The sequence below is a fragment of the Copadichromis virginalis genome, linkage group LG19, assembly GCF_057382275.1.
Source record: "Copadichromis virginalis isolate Kocher_CV1m ecotype Utaka linkage group LG19, C_Virginalis_male_GT1.1, whole genome shotgun sequence".
In the NCBI taxonomy this organism is placed as follows: Eukaryota; Metazoa; Chordata; class Actinopteri; order Cichliformes; family Cichlidae; genus Copadichromis; species Copadichromis virginalis.
In genome coordinates, this window is record NC_140636.1 from 34,700,580 (window position 1) to 34,711,904 (window position 11,325).

At 43.3% G+C, this 11,325-nt stretch overlaps 2 protein-coding genes across 2 annotated transcripts; both read left to right on the forward strand.

Moving 5' to 3' along the window:
• The first annotated feature begins 1,757 nt into the window (after nucleotides 1–1,757).
• LOC146686661 (delta-like protein 4) lies at nucleotides 1,758–8,060 on the forward strand. The gene is made up of 11 exons (XM_085441782.1): nucleotides 1,758–2,185; nucleotides 2,266–2,517; nucleotides 2,973–3,030; nucleotides 3,600–3,863; nucleotides 4,658–4,718; nucleotides 4,939–5,069; nucleotides 5,203–5,372; nucleotides 5,635–5,854; nucleotides 5,947–6,688; nucleotides 6,777–6,885; nucleotides 6,987–8,060. Exons 1-11 carry the CDS (start codon nucleotides 2,132–2,134, stop codon nucleotides 6,990–6,992), a joined length of 2,067 nt encoding a protein of 688 aa, XP_085297908.1. The 5' UTR covers nucleotides 1,758–2,131; the 3' UTR covers nucleotides 6,993–8,060.
• Nucleotides 8,061–9,508: 1,448 nt separating this feature from the next.
• Nucleotides 9,509–11,092, forward strand: LOC146686662 (glutathione-specific gamma-glutamylcyclotransferase 1-like). The gene is made up of 3 exons (XM_085441234.1): nucleotides 9,509–9,687; nucleotides 9,856–9,891; nucleotides 10,538–11,092. The coding sequence occupies exons 1-3, from the start codon at nucleotides 9,517–9,519 to the stop codon at nucleotides 10,952–10,954; spliced, it is 624 nt and encodes a 207-aa protein (XP_085297360.1). The 5' UTR covers nucleotides 9,509–9,516; the 3' UTR covers nucleotides 10,955–11,092.
• The last annotated feature ends 233 nt before the right edge of the window (nucleotides 11,093–11,325 follow it).

Here is an 11,325-nt window from a genome sequence, read left to right on the forward strand (position 1 = left end):
AATGATGTCCCAGGCAAGGCCGCAGATGAAACTGCGGTGGGCCGATGTCTGTTTCCATGGTTGTGTTTATTCTAGAGCAGCACAGCAGAAAAGACTCTGTTATCCTATTGTTTGCATTGGCCAGGAGTAAATAACTCATAGAGCTAAGGACTAAAATGTCCGTATTAATCGAGGTCAGGGTTTCTCCCCACTTAGATAATAGTAACAATAATAATATAACGACAGTGATAAAATCACAATTTGTAAATATTAACAAAGTCTGGTGAGTGCATCACCCCAAAGGCACTTCCCCGTATTTCAACCAAGCCAGCGTTTTCACTTGCGTTGCACCAAGACGTTCCAATCCAAGCATCGCTGCGTGTTTAGCACAGTCCAATTACTTTACAAGGAATTGAAACCTGAGCTGCGCTTGAGAAACCTTAGCCAGACTCCATCAAATATTAAAGTGTACGGGTGTTTTGATGTGTATGAAGGGAAGGCAGGCACACCATTACACATGTCTTAAGAGATTGATGAGGCTCTAGAGTCTGTGGAAGCCATATATACCAGCGAGATGCCCTGTAGATAAGCAAATTCGGGTCCTTTTTGACACAAAGCAGAGCAAGAGTGCATGGTTGAAAGCAGGCACTGTACGAGGCTGCACTGATGCACCACTGCAGGATCTGTGTGATTCAGTCAATGGTGGGAACGCCAAATGCTTCAATACAGGAGAAGTATGAGATGTCTGGGTCTATTACTCACACTCCTCCAAACTCAATAGTCCATTGTCTCTGCCCAAAAGTGGAACCTCAAACCTATAAGTCAAAGGTGGGGGGGGGTTAAAGATGATGTCATCTCTGCAGGAGAGCCGTTCAGCCACACACCTTCATGGCCAGGGAACGGTTACTAAATCCTGTTCCCTCACTGTAAATCCTCCCAGACAAGTTGGCCTGCTGCAGGGGTGATAAAGGTAACAATGCCTGCGCTCAGCGTGAGTTTTCATGAGATAAAATTGCATATGGCGTGTGAATTTATTTGCTCTGCCGCCTTCATATACTGCTTTGAGTTCATTTTTCTTTTCCCTCTTGGAACAATTATGCACACACTTGAAAGAAGAAGACTGTTTTTCAGCTGCCATGTGGATGTTAGTTCAACAAACAGTGCTCAGCTAGAGGACAATCTCAGCTTTGTGTTTGTCCACACATAAGCGTTTCACATGATAACTGCCCATTTATAGAAATGGACTTAATATTTTACTTTATATGAGGGTCTTGGTCTCAAAAATCGTGGGTTCCTCATCTGATTTATGAGTGACACCACGTGTTTAACATTTAAATCCATTTTGGGGAGGGTTGTCTCCTGCTCCATCTTCTAAAATAAACACAGGGGAAAAGAAAGAGACACAAGCAGTGACCCCTGAAGACAGCAACAGTGAATCTAGAAATTCTGGATGCCTGAAAGCTTCATCTATATTAACACTATGAAACCCCCCTCCCCCCTCCCCCAGAAAAAAACCCCAACAACCTACTATTGAATTTTAGTTTACGCATAAACAGCGTATGAAAGCACAGAAAATCGCTTATTTTAAGCAACAAACTCCTCTAAAAATCATTATACATGTTAATGACACTCCATGTGTGAGAGAGAAAGAGAAACACACACACACCAAAAAAAAAAAAAAGTGGAGAGGGGAGTGGGCGGTGTTTACCCACTGACATTGTCTGTAACGGCGTATAAAAACTGAGGAGGGACGTCAAGCATCCTTCACTGGGAGTCACTATGCGCTGATGCTCCGCCACATGCCCGCATCACTGTTGGCAAAACAAGGCTCACATCAGCACAGCAAACTCAAACAACAACTAACCGGCACGATGGATGGGCAACATAAAGACCGCAGAATGAGTCACTTGTGGATATTGACGTTACTGATATTTGTCTAACCTCAAGCACACGGATAACTCGGTCTTTTCCCAACTTCTTCTTCTGGATACTGATTGTGGAGCTGGATCTTGTCCTACAGGCTTTGGAGGAAAAGAAAAGGATTCTATTTATTCTGATCACTTTATTTTATCATCACTGCATTTTTGGAATAGGAGCGTCTTTTTGTGGGAGGACAAACTGTTTTTTAAGGATACGCACATAAAACTAAAGGATGGCCGTTTGGTTCACATCTGTCCTCGCAATAGTTATTACAGTATCTACTCAGGTATTTTTGTTTTTTAAATCTTTGCGTTTATATTTTGGGAAAAATGTATTTTTCTGTGCTCACTCTTCATTTCCTTCTAGGTTTTCGGAACGGGTGTGTTCGAGATAGAGCTGAATCATTTTCAGAACACGAAAGGTTTGCTGGCAAATGGGCTTAGCTGCGGCATGAGTGGCTGCAGGACTTATTTCAAGGTTTGTTTGAAGAATTTCCAGAAGGAGGTGTCTCCTGGAAACTGCATATTTGCCAACGCCAGCACACCTATTCTGGGCACCGACTCCTTCGGCATCCGGCCGGACGCCAGGCTACGCCTGCCGCTCAACTTCACCTGGCCGGTAAGAGCACCTGTCCTGTCGGGCGCACTCGTCTGACGCTTTTACGCAGAAACCAAACCAAATCTACACGTTTAAAAATGCGCTCTTCACAGCTGATAAGTGCTGAAAAATGCTTCTACCAAACAACACTCTGAAATGTATTTTGCATATAGTACTTAGCTTTTGTCACACCAATTAAATGCAACGTTTTTGTGCCATTTAAACTACGCTTAAGGGTCAGAGGACTTGTTTTATCCTTTGCCTAAAACTGAGTCTGCGTTCAACTATGTGAACTCATGTAGGACACAATCCAGTCCCTATATCTGTTGCCGGGATCATTTGAATTAAGTGCAACTGCTTTCTTTTATATATATGTAAAGTGTTGTGCCCCAAACCCCGTTTCATCCAAACAAAGCTAAAGATATGAGATCTTCAGGTTGTTTTGTGACCATTGTTTCCCTCATTTGTCCCCACAGGGTGCTTTCTCCTTAGTTATTGAAGCCTGGTATTCTCCTGCAGCGGAGCAGCCCGGAGGTGAGGAGATGTTTATTGGGTTTTCGCCACTAGAGGGAGGCATTGTGGGTGTAACTTGCTTTACTTGTTACTGAAAAGTCCGCTTTTATCAGAAACGTGATGAACGTATGAAGTGCTGGCAAACGCATCTGGTGTTTCAGCGTCATGGGTTCGTGTTTGTTAGGATGTCATGAGTCACACGACAATCCTTTGCAATCAAATCTCGCCAAACACAATCGTACTTCCCTTGATTTATTTTTGGCAGGCATGGGAAAGTGTACATCGCTTAAATGAGAATTTGAACCCTTGCCAAAAGTCCCATGACAGGCTTTTCCTGGATTTTACACCTTTTTTTTTCTTTTTTCTTTTCTTTTTAATCTCTGTGAACGCAGCGCGTAATGGCGAGAAGTGACGGCAAGGGGAATTTGAGGAGGCCTTTTAAGTATGCCTCTTAAATTGTGTATCGTGTTAAAATTTATAATTGTTAGATGTGTTAACGTCATAGAGCAGCCTAAATTTTAAACAGTCTCTCATGTGAGCCAGTTTGTGGCCTAAATAGGATTAAATGTTTTTTTCTGTTTTATTCACAGATACCACCAACCCCGAATTCTTGATTAGTTATTTTACCATCCAAAGGCAGTTGGGAATAGGGCGTGAGTGGTCCAAGGATGTGCTCAGCGGGAGGCAGACGGAGCTACGTTACTCATACCGGTTCATCTGCAATGAAAATTACTACGGGGCCACTTGTTCCAAAAGATGCGCTCCAAGAGACGACCGTTTTGGCCACTTCACCTGCAAGCCTGATGGGGAAGAAGCCTGTCTGCCGGGATGGAGGGGAGAATACTGCCAAGAACGTAAGCAAGAGTGAAGACACCATATGGGCACTTTTCTTTGTTTGTATAAAAGGTCATGAGTCAGATTTCAGGAAGGCTGCTTGCGCATTAGTCCTAAATGGAGCAAAAAACACAGGCCATTAACAGCTTTATATTAGGTAGTTACAAAGGAAGATAAGGGAGGTTCTGTACATTTGTTTTTCTCTCAATCCTTCCAATTTTTCTTTTTCTTGACTTCATTTGGCCCATATTAAATGACCTGTTAAGCCACATGATCACAGGTGTGCGTGGGACGCGAGGAAGCAGGGCACAATTTGCGCACAAGTGAGGTTCAGGTGAAATCTGACGACAACTAACTTGATGCTGCTTTCTTTCTGGGCGCGTGAGATTTAATCCAGGGCGGTGGTCGCTCGGCAGCACGCGTCGGGGTTAATCGCGGCATTATCGCCCGCCACGCGCCACTAAATTGCAGGCCCTATTGTGGAGGCGGTGTGGGGCGGCAGCTGCACACGGGGCTCGAACAGTGCGCCCGTAACAATGGGGCAGCTGTCCTGCTTCCCCCCCCCCCCCCCCTTTTCTTTCTTTTTTTTTAGAGCAAACATCTGCTCCGCTCTAACCAACAGTGCAAAAAATAAATTAATGAAAAATTAAAAATCATGCAAAGTCAGTGTGCCTCGCGACACTCAACAGGAAATGTTTTTATTGATACACCAGCGAGTAAAATAAATAAATACTGTTTTAATAATTGCCTAATAAGTTAATAACACTAAATTATCCCCCCCCCCCCCCCCCCCCCCCCCCCCTCTCTCTCTCAGCAATCTGTCTTGAAGGCTGCAATGAAAGGAACGGAAACTGCACATTACCTGGAGAGTGCAAGTGAGTATTCACTTTGGTTTGGTGTCCCTCCACAATTAGCCAACGAAAAGGGTAAATAAAAGTCAACCCTAGTCATGAGAAATATAAAGTATTCAAAGCACAAGGGGACCTTTTTTCACTATTGTTCCCCTTTTGTCAGGCTTGTTGTAGCTCTTGTATGTGAGTGAGCAGATGAAAGTTGATTTGTGTGTGATCCAGCTATTATATTTTGTGTGAACAGATGCAGACAGGGCTGGCAGGGTCTCTTTTGTGATGTGTGTAAAATCCACCCGTCCTGTAAACACGGTACCTGTAAAGAGGCTTGGCAGTGCAATTGCAAAGAAGGCTGGGGGGGCATCTTCTGTGACCAAGGTGAGTGAATTAGAAAGCGACTCCAGACGTCTTTGTCTCAAAGGATAATGCAAAAAGCAGAAAATGTCTGGCTCATTTGATGCAATCCCTCCTTTTGGTTCCAGTAATCACGTTTTCTCCTGTTTGTTTACAGACCTGAACTACTGCACCCACCATAAACCCTGCGCAAACGGGGCCACGTGCTTGAACACAGGCCAGGGCAGCTACACCTGCACCTGCCTGCCAGGCTTCACCGGGGTTAACTGCGACTCGGAGGTCAGGGAATGTGACAGGCAGACCTGCCACAACGGAGGTCGCTGCCTGGTGAGTCCGGAAGTCTCTCTCTCTCCTTTCCCACAACACAGGCTTTCCTGTTTTTGTTTTTGCCTCCGTCTATCTGCTTGTCCAGGAGGATGCTATCGATTGTCAAGTCAGTGGGTGACCCAGTTCACAGACGATGTACTGTAAATAGAATTTGGTCTAAGGATAATGGGGTTTGTTGGGGCAGTCGTGAACAGGATGTGATAAAAAACGTCTGACACGGAGGGTTTTTTAAAAAAAAAACCTTATATCTTTTCTCCTGCAGGACTCTGAGGATGGGTATAGGTGTGAGTGTCCGCAGGGATTCGAAGGACAACACTGTGAACACAGGGTGCTCACTTGTGCAGACAAACCATGCTTCCAAGGTGGCACATGCCAAGAGAAAGATAATGGCCGTAGTTACACATGCGAGTGTCCACCAGGATACACTGGACTTAACTGTGAGAAGAAAGTGGACAAATGTACCTCACTGCAATGCACCAATGGTAAGAGACCAGACGCACATCACTGCAAAAGCATGTATGGTGCTGTATTTCTACATCAGCAGTAATCAATAATGATGGTGTTTTTTGCACAGGTGGACACTGCGTGGTCCGCGGTAACCTCCGAGTGTGCAGCTGTCGCTCAGGTTTCACGGGACCGCGCTGCGAGATCAATGTTGACGAGTGCGCCGCAAACCCCTGCGCAAACGGCTCCACCTGCATAGATCGCATCAACGACTACACCTGCACCTGTCCCCTAGGGTATACAGGCCGCCACTGCGACAAGCCCACAGACTACTGTGCTTCTCAACCCTGCCTCAATGGAGGGACTTGCACCACAGGAGCCAAAGGCCAGTCCACCTGCATCTGCCCGGCCCATCACAGCGGCCCTCAGTGCCAGTTCAACAGTGAGCATCAAGCCAACACCCCCAGCCCCACAATAAGCTGGGAGTCCAGGGAGAAGCAAAAGTTGGTAGCCATCGTTTTGGGTGTGGGCGTAGTGGCTGCTCTGTTGCTTTTGTGCATGGCAGTGGCAGTGATGGGGCACATCAAGAAGCAGAAGGATAAGGAGCAGGACTCGGACACCATGAACAACCTCTCCAAGGTTGACCTTCAGAAGGAGAACCTCATCTCTACTCTAGAGCTCAAGAACACCAATAAAAAGTTTGAATTGGAGGTGGACTGTCCCAGGGAAAAGTCTAATCACAAATGCATCAACCACTACCACCTGGACTATAAACCCTCCGCGAGGTACAAGGATGAACTGTCCCTTGTGGACAAAGATGAAAACTGTGAAAAGTCAATAGAAGACACGAAACATTTAAGTAGAATGTACAGGTAGGTGGATGAGAAGAGATGCATATGTTGACTTATACCACCATGCACTGTTTTTGTGCCGTGTGCCTGACATGTTGTGTCTTTACAGTGAGAGACCAGAGTGTAGAATATCTACAATAAGTTCTTCTGGAGATTCAATGTACCAGTCTGTCTTTGTAATAGCAGAAGAGAAAAATGAATGCATCATTGCAACTGAGGTAAATCTATTTACTTGTTCCAGCCCTTTAATAACTGGTCATTTAGATCTTGCACGTGTTGCTGTGATTGTCACTAAATGTTTGGACTCTGTCTCTTTCAGGTATAATAAATTGAATATATTATTCATCGTCAACATTGGATTTCTTGTGGACTGTTTACAAGTGTGGAAAGACTGGGATTTATTTAAACGCAAGTTGCTGCTCTTGAAAACTTGATAACTGGATAGAGCTTGTGTGCTCTCTGAATGCAATAGAAGTAAAGCTACTAATCTATGTGCGAATGTAAAGACTGGGATTTCTTTTTTTTTAAAAAAGGGAAATAATGAGCCAATCAGGCTTGCTCTCGCAACCTCGTCCGCTCTGTTCAAGTTCCTCCGAGGGCAACGGGCCAAGATGCGTGTGCCCGCATGCTGAGTGGAAGAAGCGGGCTATCCCGATGGACGCTTTCCATCTTATTGCAGTAATCGGCAATCAAACAAATCAACTCACCGCCAACGGGAATGTGGATGGAGCCGGCTTTTTTTCCATTTCATCTGACCTGCGACGCGCTATGCAAACAAAAACCAGCATTGTGCTAAAGAAGAAAAGAAAAAGGGACTGAAAAAAAGAAAACTACTGAAAACGGTTCATTTTTGAGAGATGTTTAGGATTATCGTTTGAAAATTCAATCCGTTTTATAAAGAATGTATTCAGCCTTGATCACAAAGCCTTATACCCCCTTTTTTAAAGGGAATTGTTGTGCCCTGCTTATCTTGATTTCTTTGTGTGAAAGATCAAATGATGCAATATGCTAAAGCGCCGTGCAGGGAAAACTCATAATAAGGCCTTGTTTTACTTTATGCAAAATCCCCCTTAAATCAAGACAAAGAAATACATGTTGTGACTATCGTACCGAGAACGCCTTTAATGGAAATTACTGAATCAATAATGTTATTTTGTAAGATTAGTATTTCATTAGTAATTTAAGTATATGAAGCACTGATTTTTCTCTTTCTATGTTTTATAAGATTATTTTGTATATAGTGTATATTTATATGTTGAGATTAGAAGTATGACTTGTACATCTGTTTTTAAGTTGATGCCTCGCAAAGGTGAATATATTTTTAAAGTGTTTTTGTTTTGGTGTTTTTATTGTATTGTTATTATTTTTGCTATGAAAAGAAACAAGAACTACATATCTGGTACACTGTTTGTTTGTCGGTCTTCGTCGGTTGAGTGTCCATCTGGTCGAATAGAGATCCTAAATTAAATGTTGGAATCATCTAGAAGCTTTATTTGTGTCGCCTGGTGTGAAAGTGACGTCATTGTCTATAGATGCAGTAATATTTGGCCTGGTAGCTTCTTCTGATGATACTATGTCTATGAGATCTGTGTCTGCGTGATATGAAATCATTGTGCTAGCAATCATTCAGTGGGCAGCATTGTAATTGGCAGGAAATGTAAGAAAATACTCAAACATATATATATATATATATATATATATATATATATATATATATATATATATATATATATATATATATATATAAGTCTGTATGTCATAATAAAGAGTCCTTGTTGTCTTTTCTGCTTAAATGGATCTTGGAACTGCTGCATCTCTTGATATCTGCGTCTATAATGATCAATAATTGATTCTTGTAGCTGACTGAAAGGTGAAAGGTGTGAGAAACACAGCAAAACTAGTGCGCGGAGAAAATCTATATGTCCTCGAACTAATGGCGCATGATCACAGCAAACAAAGGGCCCCGCAGCCAAGGCTCCATGATGCACACAGGGACTAATAACAATTGCACCCTCTCTTTGGAGATCTAACACTTTACTTACTTAACCCAGCCTTCAGCCAATATCAAAGCACCAGGCTGATGTTTCTCTCAAGTAAAGAGCCATGTCTTTCACAACCACCTGGTGGCAGTAGGTTTTATGTGAAGTAACAAGAAAGTAGTTCTCTCCTTTCTTAACCCATCAAATATCATCCTCACCGACTTACAGAGGACAAACTGATCTCAGTTATCAGCCACTGCGGTGTTAAGCTCGTCTATAGAGAACACAGACACCTAATGAGCTTAAGAGAGCACAGATATAACAGTCCCGGCTATTTATAGGTAATGTGATTACCTCTGCACTATGAGTTTGACCCTATGCTGTATATTGAAAGTGCTCATAAAGATTAAAACGTTAGAAACAAAGACAGTTTCTTTCTTCTTTTCTTTAAAATATATCTGCTTATTCTTCTTATTTCCCTGCCCCGGGTGCTTGCGTGTTCTCATGCGCAACGACTCAAAACTTAGGCGAGGCGTCGCCACAAAAGAGCCCCGCCCCTTCTATTTAATTGGCCAAGGTCGTGTCTCTCTGACGTACTTTGATCAACAAATACACATGTGTGCACGTCGGTATACTAAGGAGGAATGGACAGTATTTGCATTTTGATGACACTGACTAATTACTGATGTAATGATCATTGTGACGTGAAAGATGGTTCCTCCTTTCAGCGCTTTATTTATCTATATATCTATATATAGGAGCAGCCTGATGTATGAGACTCTATGAGGTCGTAGAAGACTGGAAATAACATCGAGCAGCTACTTGTGGACTTTTGTTTTTTCTCTTCCCAAACGAAGTTAAGTGCCTACAATGAAACCTCAGGACATTATAAAGGAAAAGAGCAGCCTGTGGATATTTGGCTATGGCTCCCTAGTGTGGAAACCCGATTTTGAACACAAGAGAAGAAAAATAGGGTACATTAGAGGATACAAGAGACGGTTCTGGCACGGAGATGACTTTCATCGAGGGGACAAGGAAAAGGTGAGATTTGCAGCCACACCTGGAACACAAGTATTTCCTGCTGATTCTGATCCTTTAGGAGTTCGCTCGTGCATTTTTAGATGTAGGCTACAGTATGTTGTTGTGAAGTATGAAGCATTTTCTTGTTGGTTGTTGAGTTCTCACTGTCGGTGTTTTTGCTCTCTACAGCCAGCCAGAGTTGTCACACTAATAGCAGATGAGGAGGTGAGTGAACCACTTAAATATTGAATGTGTAAGTAAAGCAGTGGATTCAGAAATTCTATAACCCTTAAAAAGCAAAACTAAAACTAAAATATCTTAAAAATATCTTCTTCTTCTTTTTTTTTTTAAATGTCAGCACAACAAGCCCGATGAGGCTGTGTTGTTTACTCAGACTGGAATGTCTGACTGTGAGTCACTGGTCTTCTCAGATGTATTGCAATACAAGTGACAAATAAAAACAAATAACAAGTAATAACTCTGCTCAGAAAATAATTAGCTAACCGGCCAATCACACTAAAAGAACAACTTTGCTATTTTAAACTTTCCACCTTTCTGATTATGAGTTTTTGTGTGATGTGTTGCAATAAACTGTAACTGTGGCGTGATAAACAGGGAAAATGTTAAACCCATTATTTACTGGTTGTCTACTGTTTGTTCTACTGTTTAATGTTCTAATTTCTATTAAATTCTGGCACTGGGTCAAGTAAAAACTGGACTTTAAATAACATCCTATAGGCTCAATCAATGTTGTTTGACAAACCAAAACACTGTAGTTTTATTTTTAGGTTTTTCTCTCTGAATATGTTCACAAAGTCAAGTCTTGCAAGTGTTGCAAGTGTGTCAACCTCCACCTGTTTGTACTCTGCAGGCTTGCACGTGGGGCGTGGCCTATGAAGTGACTGAGTGCCAGGTCGAAGCGTCTCTTCAGTATTTAAACATGAGAGAGGTTGTCCAGGGCGGGTACATAACAGAGATGGTGGAATTCATTCCTAAAGACGGTCACGGTTCAGTGTTGTCCCTTGTTTACATCGCCACACCTGACAACCCCATCTACCTCGGGCCGGCCTCGGACGGGGAGATTGCCGCCCAGATTGCCATCTGCAGAGGCAACACCGGCCACAACATTGAGTACCTGGTCCGCCTTGCAGAATTTATGAGGCACCACTGTCCGGAGGTGGAGGATGAGCACCTTTTCTCTATCGAGACAGCTGTTTTGAACATTTTCAGCAACTGCAGAGAGCTCAGATCCAACGACAGGAAATCCCTGCTGCTGGAAGTTATATAAAGAGTAAACTCCGCTTTTTATGAAAATAATTTTCATTTTAGTAGAAAAACAAATGAAGTCTTGGTAAATGGCCTGTATTTATATAGCGCTTTACTAGTCCCTAAGGACCCCAAAGCGCTTTACATATCCAGTCATCCATCCACACACACACACACACACACACACACACACACACACACACACACACACACAGGTGATGGCAGCTACATTGTAGCCACAGCCACCCTGGGGCGCACTGACAGAGGCGAGGCTGCCGGACACTGGCGCCACCGGGCCCTCTGACCACCACCAGTAGGGAACGGGTGAAGTGTCTTGCCCAAGGACACAACGCCCGAGACTGTCCAAGCAGGGGCTCGAACCGGCAACCTTCC